This window comes from Meles meles, chromosome 6 (assembly GCF_922984935.1).
Source record: "Meles meles chromosome 6, mMelMel3.1 paternal haplotype, whole genome shotgun sequence".
NCBI lineage: Eukaryota > Metazoa > Chordata > Mammalia > Carnivora > Mustelidae > Meles > Meles meles.
The window spans coordinates 58,313,343-58,328,817 of record NC_060071.1 but is presented as its reverse complement, the minus strand read 5'-3'; the positions used below and the strand labels follow the sequence as shown (position 1 = coordinate 58,328,817).

Genomic DNA, 15,475 nt, shown 5'->3' with positions numbered 1-15,475 from the left:
GCTAGCATGGCATGTTAGTTGGTGCGGACCTTAATTCGGGCTGTGATGGAAACAGGAGGCAAGTGTGAATGACACAGTGAGCACGAGCTTGTTGGGTGGTGGAAGAAACAACAGTCCTGAAAGGGACACTTATCTAATCTGTTCCAGTCGCTCAATTGTATAAAGCAAAACTCTCAATTCTCACCCAAGTTCGGGCATGTACTATGCCGCAAGGTGCCCACCGTGCCATTTTATAGGTGCAATTAAAATTGTCCATGGTTCAAACCTCAAAGAAGGGCACAGGCAGGGAATTCAAAAAACCTCCCCTCTGTCAGCCCCTCTATTCTCTGTAGGGCAGTGGAATGAGAAAGAGTTTGGGTTAAGCTGCTTCTGTTCTTGCATTAGTTCTGGTTCTTTTAAGCCAAAATTACATTCCAGGCAGATTGGATGGTCTCAGCCAGTTGCCTGAAGGTAAAGTACAAAGACTTGCCACCCTCTGTTTTCTGGACTCAGCCCAGGGGGTGAAGGAATGGACAGTGGCTTAGAAAGGGGTGGGTGGGAACCCTGCTGCTCAGGTGTTTCAGACTCAGTAGGAGGAAGAAAAAGGTGGGAAGGGAAGGGAAGGGAAAGGAAGGATGGGGGCTATTGTTTCCATTCACTGAGTGATTTTTTTTTTAAAGGAGATTTTTCAATTTAGTAAATTGATTGCCCCTGGCACCTTCATTTAGTGGGTCCACAGGTAAGGAGCTCACATCACCTTTCCTGGGTAAACTCCTTACACGGCATCCTCGCTCGTTCTTTTCCTTTCAACATCCTCTGATTTTGGGGGGCCCACTGAAATGAAGTTTTCTAAAATCCGGTTTTAACTAAACTAAACTTAACAAAATAAACAAGTTGCCTTCAAAAGATTCCTGCAGGGAAACCCTGGATGATAATCCTTCGACAGTAAGAAAACAGCGGAGCAGACAGTTTGATGGCCAGTTCAAGTTCTCCATCAGCCATGGAAGGAGTTAAAAGACAAAGATAGTTGAATCGGATTTGCTAAGACACTGACCTCCATAAATTATAAGAGAATTTATCAAGGGACTATTTGAAATGTGGATTTCGATACACTATTGTTAGTAGTAAGTTGCACTCTATTTATATATTGAACCTTGCGATATTAGCCAATAAAAACTCAAAGCCATCAAAATTAAAATTAGTAAGACATTTAAAAAAACATTAATCTCACTTTAGTTCGTATTTTGGCACGTGTTTTATAATGTGAATATTAGTTCTGTCACACGTTTACATGACACACATGGTTCCGAGAACACAGCTTGAGAAGCATGTTCTGAAACTTTTTACTGGTAGGGGTGCCCTATAAAGACTTTGGAGACCTCCTACCTTCAGTATGGGGTCTTCCGGGCTAGCTTAGAACGTTCCTTAGGAAAATCCTAGACAATTCATGGTGAATTTCAGATGCCTGGTAAAATCCATTGTTTTAGACAGCCGGCATTAACCTTGACAGCAATTTCTAGAAATTATTAGGTAAAGGGAGCAAAGTCGAGTGAGTATTCTCGGATCTGGGTTTTAGACTCCCGGCACATAACTCACTGGCATCCTTTCACATTTTGATTTGAGATTCCTAAACAGAAAGATAGTCTTTGATGCAACCGAACTCCCAAACTGAGTTTCTGGGCTGGTAGAAACTAAGCTGAAAAATGTTTTATTTTGATGTTAGATTAAACATCATAAATATAAATTCTGAGTGTACGGGAAATTCCAAATGAATGCCAGGAGGTTTCTGGCACCTCGTCTGTTGCAAGGCATACAGAGGTTTATGTCAAGAACAGTCAACAGCAATTTTCCATCTCCCCTGGGAAAAGAATGAGAGGAAATCACTAACGTGGAATGAAAACACTAATTTGCAATCATGTAGGCAGTCACTGTGTCCCAGGATGCCAAATGCTTTTAAATACAAGTCATCCAGTTTAGCAGATGGAAAGCGGCAAGAAGTAAATCACTTATTCAGAGTTTCTCCTGGACCAAATACAGGTGCTGTGGGGGTTATGGTTGGTCTCCTGGAACCACTCTTCCCCCACAATCAAGGTCCTGCCCTGAGTCATGCAGTGCTTCAAACCTCGGTCCATTTAGGGACTTGGCTTTCTTCTCCAAGATATCCAACACCATCGTGGGTAGGGACAAACAGATGAAAGTGGTTACCTGTTTGGCGATGTTCTATCTCCTACATAGCCCTATCTACTTCACATCAGGCTAGAGTTTTCAGATGCTCATTGAACACGTTAGCTTCAATGTCTCCAGTCATTTCAGGCTCAAATCATCTACCTATGCTTTTTCTCCTTTCTTTCCAGTTTATGTTTTGGTACCATTCATTATGTACATTCTTGTTGAAGCCAGAAATCCCAGGTACATATAAGACTTCTTCTCCATCACTGCTTCCTCTGATGTGGTTAAATGGAACAATTCTCTCTCCAAATAGCCCTTCTCTGTGGTCTCCCCCATATTTCTATAGACACAGCCTTAGTTCTGGCCTTCACATTTATTATCTCAATCATCACAATCCCTTTCTAACAGACTGATCCTCCTTCGGTATGATTTCCGTTTCTCCACTCAACAGACACTCAAGGACCATCACCCAGGTGGTAGGCACAGTGCAAGGTGCTAGGGACACATCACTGAGCAATCTCCCTCTTGGAACTTATACTCTGGTGATGGGTTAAATGGAAACATAAGTAAAGGAGCAAGTGAAGTATTAAGTGCTGGGTAGACTATAAGAGAATTAACTTAGTGTAGGCTCTCTTAGGCATCCTATGTGCCAAAACCTAGCAAGGAAAAGGAGCTCGATCTAGTGGTGTGGAAAAGCATTTCAAACAGAGGGAAAGTGCAATGCTGCTCGTTCACAAAGGCTACGCCTTCAAAGACACAGAAGAAGAAAAAAAACGTGGCCTTTTTAAGGAATCAAGGAGGACTGCTGTGGTTAGTGTGTGGTGAGGCGGGAAGCAAGCACAACCAAGCCAAGTTGGAGATACCCGCTTGGGCCAGAGCATGCAAGACCTTGGAGGTCTGTCTTCCACAGCCCAAGAGTGATTCTGTACTTGGAATTAGATCATAGCACCGACACTCTTGAATTGTGTCTCCCTGTTACTCATGGGATAATATCCCAAGTTTGTATGATGATATTCAGGGCCCTGCCTGGTCTGGATGCCACTTGCCTTTTTAGCCCTGTGCCCTGAAACAACCCGCATTCACATGTCATCTGCATATTCTAGCAGGCCTCCTGTTCACCTGCCTTCTGTCCTTCTGTGTGTGACGACCACTGTTTTATCTTTAAGACTCATCATCCCATTGGGCTGCCTTGTGCATGTCTCCCACCACCCTGCGCACTCTTGAGAATGTTAGAGTCTGGATCTTACGTGTTGTGGTGGTCGTGGGGCCTGATACAGAACTGGCATTCAATCCATGTTTCCTGAGGGAGGGAAGGCGGGAAGGCAGGAAGAAAGGAAGAGAGTTTTGCCCAAATGTACTGGAGTGGGGCACATGACAGTCTGATTCCATCTATTCTAAGGTTCAGTCTACTTTTTAAAAATCAAATTAATTAAAAAAAAAGTGACTTTTATACATGATACGTTAGCCTGATGAGTTGTAAACAAGGCTTAATGATCAGAGAAATTCTTAGAAAAAATGCCACATGGCATAAAGGAGCACACTGGCTTTCTGTAAGACCTGGAGGTACAGAGCTTCAGAATCCCACTTCTTCAGTATACATCATAGGCAGTGTCTCGTGGACAACAGAAAAGTGGCCACCTTGACAAATGAGGAAGACAAGGTTTTTGGTTTTTTTTTTTTTTTAAGATTTTTTTTTAAAGATTTTATTTATTTGTTATAGAGAGAGCACAAGCAGGCAGAGTGTCAGGCAGAGACAGAGAGAGAAGCAGGCTCCCTGCTGGACCCTGAGATCATGACCCGAGCTGAAGGCAGCGGCTTAACCAACTGAGCCACGCAGGTGTCCCACAAGGTTGCTTTTTAAGAGCTGAACCAGGAAATAAGTGGATTATCCAGCTATGGGAGGTAACATATGTGAACGACATACCCAAAACCATTATCAAGCTGACTACACTGTCATCCCAGCAAGGGGGAAAAGAGCATAAGCAAATACACAGATAGAGGAGAGGCAAGTGATACGGATGCAGTGATGAACAGATGTGATCAACAGCTTCATCATGGCGAAGGAAAATTCTTTTCCTTAAGTGAATACGCTCACTTTTGGGGTTCTACATCAGCTCCTCGTGAGTTTGGGAAATGCAAGTTAGTGCGTCTGTCTTTGTGCATTGACAAAGATGACCGTATGACCACAGGCTGAAGAACAGCCTTGGCACTCTGGTCATTTCACCAGGGCTGATGTGCTGTGCGACCTTGCCTGGCTGCCAGCTGGCCAGCCCCAGTCAGATCTCACGGCAGCCCCTCTCACATTAAAACACACATTCTGGGCCAACATCAGCACCAGGACTCCTTTCATCAGGATGACAACACAAGGCCAAGTGCATTCCATTCACGACCAGACACAGACTCAGCACGAAATGTAACTGACACAGCTTGGGCTCCTAAGTGACCTTCGGATGCCAGTGTCAGTCAAGTGATTCTAAAGAAAAATTAAGCTCGGGTTTTATTCATCTGGAATGCATTATTGAATGAAGACATAGAATAGAGGTGTTTTTTTTTGTTTTGGTTTTTTTTTTTTTTTTTTTTTAGAACTTAGGAGCCAACTCTGTGGTGGGGAATGGAGGTGCTTGGAATAGAAGAAAGAACTAGATGACGAGTCCTAGAAAACTGTGATGCTACAACTGACATTTCCAATGCTGACATGTAAATTCGCCCTGGCTTCACGTGAGCATGCTCTTGCCAAGAGGAGAGTGCTGGAAAAAACAGGGTGAATTAACCTCTCACCTCACTCATAATGAACATTTGCTCCAACGAGGCTGGGATGCCACGGGAAGGAGGTTTGTAGAGACTCATAGCCACGGCGCCGCACATCATGGTGATAAACACAGGCATCTAACCTCGGAAGAAGGCTGTGGTTTAGGAAACAACCCTGCCGCTAGATCTGGAGAATTCCTTTCCAAACTCAGACTACATCCAAAAAGCTCATCTCTGACAAAAGACGATCGGCTTTCCTGCTGATTTATCTGTTTCATTTTTTTCATTTTACCTTTGCGGTCATGTCACCGTTCCCTGGTTTAAATATACGAGAAATTCAAGTCTTCTAGAAGATCTGGCCTCTAAAATCACTGAAGGATCCCTTTCTCATATTTTGATGGTGGATCCCTTTAGCTGCCTGGCCCAAATTCAAGTCCCCTCCTGCAACATTTTTTGAGGTTTCATATTCATCCTTTGGTATTTAGTTCTACTTAATTAAGCTGAAGTATTACAGATAGACAGCTTGTTTGCATCCTCTGTGACCATCAACTAATTCAGAGTATTTTTAGTTTTATGGGGAGTTTTTTATGTTTGCAATAAAGCAAAATGTTAAACCCTTAGTGTGTGCCTAAGTGTCTTTTGGTTCGGAACCTCTGCGAGTCTTATGCTGTGTACCCGGGTAAAACAAACTTGAGGCAACAGTAAAAACCTGAAGGGCAATGTGGTTTGAGAGTGTCTCCACTTTAAACCCAGGTTGAATTTGACCAAAACCGTCTATGGGAGATTGCATTACTATTCAGAAAATATTATCAATGACATGTCAAAATAAAGATTTACATTTAATTGATTACTAAGAAAGAGTAGTACTGTTTTCATGTAAGACATAGATTTCAAAAAGGTAAGATGGTTTTTGATCTATTTTTTCTAGAGACTAAGAAAAATATATGTAAGTAAAATTTCCTTTTTTTAAATGTTGTATTTCAAAGTGAGCCAAAGATAACCAAGTTGAAACAGCATCATTTGAAAAAAGGAAGGTATTAAGAAACAGTGATAAAAACAAGTAGATGAATAAGCAAAGTGTTTCACCATAGAAATATTCCGGCTAATGAAGAAGAAATGATGGAGTCAGTGTATCATTATTTTGCAAACTTCTAATGAAATAATGAATCCAGGCAAAGATCTTTAGTGTCCACTAACAACATAAAGAAACAAATAGATATTATGTATTTCTTGATACAATATGCAATAGCATTTAGAGCCTTCTTCCCCTACTAGGATCAAGTCTGTAGATCAAACTAATAGTTTAAATAAGGAACCACAGGGGACAGAAAAGCATAGTAAGTAAAAACATGCAATGCCATCAGAAAATCGAAAATGTGGGAAACTCCACAGGACAAATGACTTGGTTTCTCAAAAAAAAAAAAAAAAAAAAAAAAAGAATTAATTACAAAGGAAAGAAAGAAATATGATGGAGTGCACAAAGTCCTAGATTAAAAAAAACCAAGAGACATGCAACCAAGGTAATGCATGAAAGTTGTTTGGATCCACATTCAAACTAGTTATAAGCAAATGGATGAATTGGTGAGTATACAATTGGGGACATTAGAACTACATATATGATGATACTGAGAAATTATTGTAAATGTTTTTAAATGTCTGACAATTGCACTGGAATTACTTTAACTTTTTATCAGTGTTCTGACATTTTTATCAGAAAATTATAAAATGTCTAGGATTTGCTTTATAATAGTCTAGCTGGTGAGGGGGAGTATTTCAGATGAAACAAGAGTGAGTTGGTACATTGGATTTTCTATGGGATTCTAATTGTTTACAGGCTTGAAACTTTTCACAATAAACTGTGGAAAAATATTAAAGTTGGAAAAACAAAAGTGATGGAGAAGACTTACCCTGCTGGATATCCTTCATTTCTAAGTGCAAACTCGATATCAAGATTCCCACAGTTTGAGATCGTTTTCCATCTAATAACTTGATGATCTGGAATTTAAAAATAAAATTGATACAAGTTCAAATGACCATGTAATCTTTCAGAAGCATATCAAAACCATTAAGATTTTTAGATACTCCGAGGAACTAAACTGATGCTACAGTCACTCTATTTTAATGATAGTTTAATTTGAAAGCGACTTATCTACAACTACAGATATTTTAGAAAATGAAGGAGAAACATCACGCCAAACTTTGCCAATCTAATACAAGCACTGAAATCTTTATGACATTGTACTCCAATCTTTTTATTTAAACGCTTATTAACACAACTCTAATTGCAATGTATATACAATTTTATATCCAACTTCTCCACTTATCATTGGCACATTTCCACATTGCTGCTACTTAGGTCACTTCAGAGCCTCCAATCTTTTTGGCTGTGTCATCTGCCCAGTGGTTTAGGGGAAAGATCAGCATGATTGCAGCTCAGCTGTCTACCAGTGAAGCAGCCTTGGAAAAGGCCAGTTTCTTCATCCTGGAGTTGGGTTGACTGTATTTAATTTGTATATTTATTCTAAAAATTACAGGACATAATATATGTAAAGTGCTCATATATTCTTTTTTTTTTAAGATTTTATGTATTTATTTGACAGAGATCACAAGTAGGCAGAGAGGCAGGCAGAGAAAGAGGAGGAAGCAGACTCCCTTCTGTGCAGAGGGCCCAATGTGGGGCTCGATCCCAGGACCCTGAGATCATGACCTGAGCCAAAGGCAGAGGCTTTAACCCACTGAGCCACCCAGGTGCCCCCATATAATATATTCTTTACACAGATCATTTAAATAAAATTTCCCTGTCTTGGAGAATTGAGTTGCTTCATATTTGTGCTGTTTTTAACACAAAACAATACAATACTTTATACATTAAGCCTTAATTTTAATTGCTTACAATTGTTCTTTTATGATAATACAGATATGTCAAAACTTTACAGTCTTCTTACAAACTCCAAATACCTCATCACCAGTTATGGAGGGAGAGCTTTTCGTAGTTTTGGTTTCTCTAAACCTAGTAAGCCAAATCAGTTCCTTCTAACACATCACACAGTGGTCACTAAGGGGAGAAAAAAAAAAAAAGACCTTTTCTCTCATGTGACACAGCTACAAAAATCAATAGGGAATGCACACAAAATATCACCAAACCTTAAGTTTTAAACATACTTTGCTGGGTAAAATACAAACTAAACTAAACAGCTATGCTTCCTCTTCCACCTAGGTACTTACAAACTTACCAAAATATAGTGAAGATACAGTAATATGGTAAGAAACATCTGCATTTATATTGGTACTAGACTAGCTGAATTGCTTGTTGGTTGACTATAAGGAATAACAGAGTTTGTTCCAAGATGGTCTAATTACTGATCTGTCAGTCCATCCTGAATCAGTTATTGCCAGCCCTTTATCTTTTCTTTCCCTGCTCAGAATGGCTACTTTTATATAACTATTAGACCTAAAATATAGTAAATACCAAGCTTTCATCAAGATAAAAGGAAATCTGATATTTTAGTCTACCGTGTTTAATAATGTCAGCATTAGTCTTAAAGAAAGATTCTTAGGGGATACAGAATTTCAAGAGTTTTTTTTTTAAAGAAATAAGGTAGGTACTTAGAATTTTAATTTTTTTATATGAAAGCCACAGAGAAAAAGATTACATATATAATCAAATATTTTCTTTAAAAATGCAATTTCTGGCTTATTCTTAGATTGAGAACACAAATTTAAAATGAAATGATTTTTAAAAGCCCAATACAAAATTAAGAAAAGCCACATAAGTTTCATGTAAATATCCAGCCACGCACTCATTCATTCAACAAAAACCTGCTGTGACTCTTTTATGTGCCTGGCACAGCTTCAGACTCGAGGATATGGAGGTGACCCAGATAGATCAAGTCCTTGCTTGTCCTTGTGAAGTGTGTAGAGCTTAGTTATCTTAAAAAAAAAAAAATCACTTTGGCTTTGTTTTTCTTTCTCAAGACTGCTCTGGGATTTAAGGTCTCTCATGATTTCATTCACATTTTAGGATTTTTTATTCTATTTCTTTGGAAAAAATGACATTGGAACTTTGATAGGGATTGCACTGAACCTGTATATTGCTTTGGGTAGTACGGACATTTTGGCAATATTAATTCTTCCAATCCATAAGCACAGAGTATCTTTCTATTTAATTGTGTCTTTCTTCCATCAGTGTCTTAAACTGTTCAGTGTAGTCAGTCACCTACCTCCTTGCTTAAACTTATTCCTAGATACTTTATTCTTTTTGATACAATTATAAATGGGATTATTTTCTTAATTTCTGGGATCATTCACTGCTAGTATATAGAAATGCAACGTATTTTTCTCTATTCATTTCATACTCTGAAACTTCATTGAATTCATTTACTAGTTATAACAGTTTGGGGGTAGAGTCTTTAGGGTTTTCTACATATAAATTAAGGTTATCTGTAAAAAGTGATAGTTTTACTTCTTTCTTACCGTTTTGGATGCCTTTTCTTTGCCTAATTCCTCTGGCTAGTTCTTTCAGTACTATGCTGAATAAAAGTGGCAAGAGAGGGTATCCTTGTCTTGATCCTGATCTTATTATCTTTATTATATTGAGGTGTGGTCCTTCTCTACCCACTTTGTTGATAGTTTTTATCATAACTTGTTGTTGAATTTTGTCAAATGTTTTTTCTGCATCTAATGAGCTGATGACTTTTATCTTCCACTTTGTTAATGAGATGTATCGCACTGACTGATTTATAGATATTGAACTACCCTTGCATCCCTGGAATAAATCCCACTTGATCACGGTATCTGATCCTTTCAATGCATTGTTGAATTTGGTTTGCTAATATTTTGTCAAGGATTTTCGCATCTATGTTCATCAGAGATATTGGGCAGCTATTTTCTTTTTTTGGTGGTGCCCGTGTCTAGTTTCAGTGTCAGGGTAATGCTGGACTTGTAAAATGAGTTTGGAAGCATTCCTTCCTCTAATTTTTTGGAAGTCTGAGAAGGATAGGCATTAAATCTTCTTTGATTGTTTGGGAGAATTCACAGTGATCCCAGATGGTCTTGGCTTTTGTTTGTTGTCAGATTTTGATTACTCATTGAATCTCCTTACTAGTAACCAGTCTATTCAGATTTACCATGATTTAGTCCTGGGAGATTTGGTTTCTAGTGATTTTTCAATTTCATCCAGAATGTCCAACTTGCTGGAAAATAGTTGTTCAAAGTAATCGCTTATATTCCTTTGCATTTCTGTGGTATCAGTTGTAACTCCTTTTCCATTTCTAATTTTACTTACTTGAGACTTCTCTTTTTTCTTGCCGAATCTAGCTAAAGGTTTGTCAATTTTATTTATCTTTTCAAGGATCCACCTCTTAATTTCTTTGATCTTTTCTATTGTCTTTTTAGTCTCTATTTCATTTATTTCTACTTTGGTCTTTGTTATTTTGTTCTTTCTACTAACTTTGGGCTTTGCTCGTTCTTTTTCTAGTTCCTTCAGGTATGAATTTTGATCTGTATCCTTATGAAATTTCCCCTTAAAACTACTTTTGCAGGGGGGTGCCTGGGTGGCTCAGTGGGTTAAAGCCTCTACCTTTGGCTCAGGTCATGATCTCAGGGTCCTGGGATCGAGTCCCACATTGGGCTCTCTGCTCAGCAGGGAGCCTGCTTCCCCCCTCTCTCTGCCTGCCTCTCTGCCTACTTGTAATCTCTGTCAAATAAATAAAAATCTTTAAAAAAAATTCTTTTGCAACATCCCCTCAATTTTGGTATGTTATATTCTTATTTTCATTTGACTCAAGATATTCTTTCAAGATTTTTTAATTTATGCATTTGAGACAGACATATACACCCATGCACACACACATGCACAGAGAGCATGAACAGGGGAGAGAGGCAGAGGGAGAGGGAGAAGCAGCCTCCTCGCTGGTCTGCGAGTACAACATGGGACTCGATCCCAGGACCATGGGATCATGACCTGAGTAGAAGGCAGATGCTTAACCAACTGAGCCACCCAGCCACCCCTCAAGGTATTCTTTTATTTCTCCTTCATTTCTTTGTTGATCCACTGGTTATTCAGTAGCATGTTGTTTAATCTCCACTTATTTGTGATTTTTCCACTTTTCTTCTTGTAATTAATTTCTAGTTTCATACTGCTGTAGTCACAAAAGATGCTTGATTGGATTTCAATCCTCTTAAATTCATTGAGACTTGTTTTATGGCCTAACATGTGGTGTACTTTGGAGAAAGTCCCATGTGCGCTTGAAAAAACTGTATATTCTCTTGTTTTTGGGTGAAATGTTCTGTGTATACCTGTTAAGTCCACCTGGTCTAATGTGTCATTTAAAGCCAATGTTATCTTATCCCAGCAATTCTACTACTAGGTATTTACCTGAAGAAAACAAAAACACTAATTTGAAAAGATATATACATCCCATTTTTATCACAGCATTATTTATAATAGCCAAGATATGAAAACAACCCAAGTGCCCACTGATGGACGTACAGATAAAGAAGACATGGTCTGTATATACAATGGAATAGTACTCATCTGTAAAAAAGAATGAATTCTTGCCATGTGTGACAACACGAATGGACTTTGGGGGTATTATGCTAAGTGAAATAAGTCAGACAGAGAAAGACAAATATATGAATTCGCTTATATGTAGAATCTACAAAACAAAATTCATTGATATGGAGAACAGGATGATATTTGCTAGAGCGGAGGAAGGTTGGGGGCAGACAAAAATGAATCAAGGGTGTCAAGAGATATAAACTTCCAATTATAAAATAAATAAGCCCATAGTCTCTTATGGTTCGCCTCCCCTTCCAATTTCCCTCAACTTCCTTCTCCTCTCCAGCTCTGAAAACCTGAGGGTTTTGAAGGGGCGGGGGTGGGAGGTTGGGGGAACCAGGTGGTGGGTAGTAGGGAGGGCACGTATTGCATGGAGCACTGGGTGTTGTGCAAAAACAATGAATACTGTTTTGCTGAAAAAATAAATTAATTAATTAAGAAACATTTAAAAAAATAAAATAAAAAAGCCATGGTTATGTAACATACAACGTGGTGACTATAGCCAATAATGCTATAGTACATATTTGTAAATTCTCAACACAAGAAACAATGTTTTGTAAGTTTTTACAGTGATCGTAAACTATACTTATTGTGTTGATAATTTTGCAGTGTGTACAAGTATTGAATAATAACATTGTACACCTATAACTAGTGTTATATATCAGTTATACCTCCACAAAAATCACTTTCGTAAATTGCCGAAAAGAACTGAAAAGGCAATTAAAACATCAGCTGAAGTAACTGCAAAGAAAATTCAAAAGAAGAAAGGCTTTGGAAATTGACTAGACATATTCTTAAATGTCCAAAATAGTTATTGACAAAACGTGATCATGGCATATACATGGACATCAAGGAGACGGGCACAGAAATCAAATTTATGACAAGATCACAAATGGGGAGCAACAATTTCTTCAAACATTCACCAAGCTCTCCAGTTAGAGTTCCGAAAACCCTGAATGACATCCTATTTACAGGAAAAAGTTTAAATGCAACTTCTTCTAATAGCTAATTAAAAGAAGGCTAGAGAGCAATCAGAAGTGGACTAAGACAAAGAGGGAAAGGGCTGAGACTGAGATTGCCTGTCAGTGGGGAAAATGAGCATATCTATCCCTTCAGTGTTCATCCAGGCTGAAATAGGGAGAGAATGTCACCACAGTCAGCCATCCTGAAGTTTTGACTAATGACTTGACATAGCAAGTGTTTGAAAAGAAAGTGCTTATTATCTTAAGCCGGACTAAAACCTTAAGAGTTGTATGAAATGTAGTGCTACCTCCCCAAAGGGAGGGAGACAGTGGTAGAGTCACAGCGTTTGGATTCTCTTCTATGTTTGTGTCAAATGCCCTGTCTACCTCTGACTAGACCTTTAAAAATAGACCTCTAATTTTCCATGTAGCTTCTCTTCAACTGTGGAATAATACAAGGTTTCTTGAAAAGCAGCCAAAAGCAGTCTTAAGCTCTCTTACTTTGCTTCTTTCATTTCTTTTCTTTTCTTTTCTTTTTTCTTTCCTTTCCTTTTCTTTCCTTCCTTTCTTCCTTTTCCTTCCTTCCCTTCCCTTCCTTCCTCTCCCTCCCCTCCTTTCTCCCCCTCCCCTCCTTTCTCCCCCTCCCCCTCCCCTCCGCTCTCTTCTAGATTGGCAGGCGTAATAATAATAATAAAAGACTAAAACATGAAATCTACCCTATTAACAAATACTTAAATATTCAGTACAACATTGTTGACTATACCACATTGCTGTACAGCAGATCTCTAGATTTCTTTTTCATACTACATGACAGAAACTCTATACCCATTGAACAACTACTACTCCCATATTTTGTTCTCCCACCAGCCCCTGGCAGTTTTCTGCTTTTACTCTCTACTTCTATGAGCTTGACTACTTTAGAGGCCTCATATAAGTGGAACCATGCAGTAGTTGTCCTTCTGTGACTGGGCTGATTTCACTTCGCATAATTTCCTCAAAGTTCACCCAGATTGTAGCATGTGACAAAATTTCCTTAAGGCTGAATAATATGCCCATGCCTACACACACACACACACACACACACACACACACACACACACACCCCACATTGTCGTTACCCATTCATCTATCAATGGGCATTTAGGTTATTTCCACTTCTTGGCTATTGTGAATATGGCTTCAGTGAACATAGGTGGGCAATTATCTCCTGTTTTCAATTCTTTTGGATAAATCCCAGAAATGAGGCTACTGCATCATGTGGTAGCTCTATTTTTAACTTTTTGAGGAACCTCCATTCTGTTTTTTACAGTAGCTACACCATTTTACATTCCCACCTACAATGCACAGGAGTTCCAATTTTTCCACATCTTTGCTCATACTTGTTCTTTTCTCTTTTTCTCTCCCTTTTTAAAAAATTATAGCTATTCTAACAGATGTGAGGTGATACCTCATTATGGTGTTGATTTGCATTTCCCTGTTGATTAGTAATATTGAACATCTTTTATATCTTTGCACATTTGTATGCCTTGTTTGGAGAAATGTCTATTCGAGTCCTTTAACCATTTTTCAAATGATTTCTCTTATTGAGTTGTAGGCATCCTTTATATGTTTTGGGACAGTAGTACCTCATCAGATATATGGTTTGCAAGTAATTTCTTCCATTCCATAGGTTGCCTTTTCACTCGACTGTTTCCTCTGTTAGGTAAAAGCTTTTCAGTTTTGATGTAGTCCCACTTATCTATTTTTGTTTTTGTTGTCTGTGCTTTGGTATCCTATCCAGGAAATATTTCCAAGATCAATGTTATGAAGTTTCCCCCAAAGTTTTCTTCCAGGAATTTTATAGTTTCAGATCTTACATTTAAGTCTTTAGCCCATTTTGAGTTGATTGCTGTTTATGCTATAAGGATTCAATTTCATTCTTTTGCATCTGGATACCTAGTTTTTTTGTTTGTTTGTTTTTTGAGGAGTCCATCTTTTTTCTGTTTTAGTGTTGGTACCCTTGTTGAAGGTCATTTGACCATATATGTGTGGGTTTATTTTTGGGTTCTCTACTCTTTTCCATTGGTCTATGGGCTTGTTTTGACTCCAGTACCCTACTGTTCTGAATACCATAGTTTGCAATACATTTTGAGGTTAGGAAGTGGGGGATCAATACCAAAAAAATTACAGGGAGAAGATTAGAAGTAAAGGGAGGATTAAGAAAAAAAAGCAGAATACATATTTTAAAATACCCTTCAGTCTAATATGTAAAATGACTAAAAGGAAACACATGCAGGAACACATTACACTGATAGACAAACCATGTGGGAGTTCAGGTGACTAATAAGGCTGGCCCAAGACTTCAGGTCATATTCAGATCTTTCTGAAACAGGCTAACGATTGGGCTGAGCGGGATGTAAGGAGATGGTGCTGGCAAGAGGGAAGAGGAGGAAAAGGAAGAGAGGTGCTCTGTAGGCTCTCTGGTCATATTTTATAAGCTTCTGCCCAACCCTTGGCTGGTGTGGTCATGGGAACACAGACTGGAATAGGCAAGGGCACCTTTGTTTAACACATGTGTCAAGGGACTCCCATTCGCCAGGTGTTGGGCCGGGGACTGAAGATTAGCACAAAACTTGGTCTTTGGAGAGTAGTCATGTTTACAGAAATATTTGTTCTGTTATTTTTATCTTTTCTCTTTCTGTGGGTGTGTTATTTTTAATCACAAAAGGAACAAATGCTACTGTAATAAAAAAAAAACATAAGCTATAAAGAATGCAAAAGAGGAAAAGGTGAAATAGTCTCTCATCTCCCAATTCCACTGCCCTGTTACCATCACAGTAATGGGATTTGTCTCTTTCCAGATCTAAACATGTGTGCAATGACAAGGAATACATTTTGTTCTACAACTTTTCCCCCTTGTTCAGAGTAATTCTTTTTCTTTTATAAATATATTACTGGTATCTTCCCTGTCAGTAGAGGCAGGGCCACATTAAGTATGAAACATAATTTAAGTATTCCTCTACTGATGGACATTTAGAAACTCTCCAAGATTGGTCAATTATTAACAGTGCTGTAACGA

At 38.6% G+C, this 15,475-nt stretch overlaps 1 protein-coding gene across 1 annotated transcript in view; it reads right to left on the bottom strand.

Annotated features, from left to right (window-relative positions):
• Positions 1-15,475, bottom strand: part of LOC123944049 (formin-1-like) — a 285,601-nt gene that overhangs the window by 150,337 nt on the left and 119,789 nt on the right. The window contains exon 6 of the mRNA XM_046008733.1: positions 6,804-6,891. Within this exon, the coding sequence (XP_045864689.1) occupies positions 6,804-6,891 (88 nt within the window). The remainder of the gene's footprint in view (positions 1-6,803; positions 6,892-15,475) is intronic.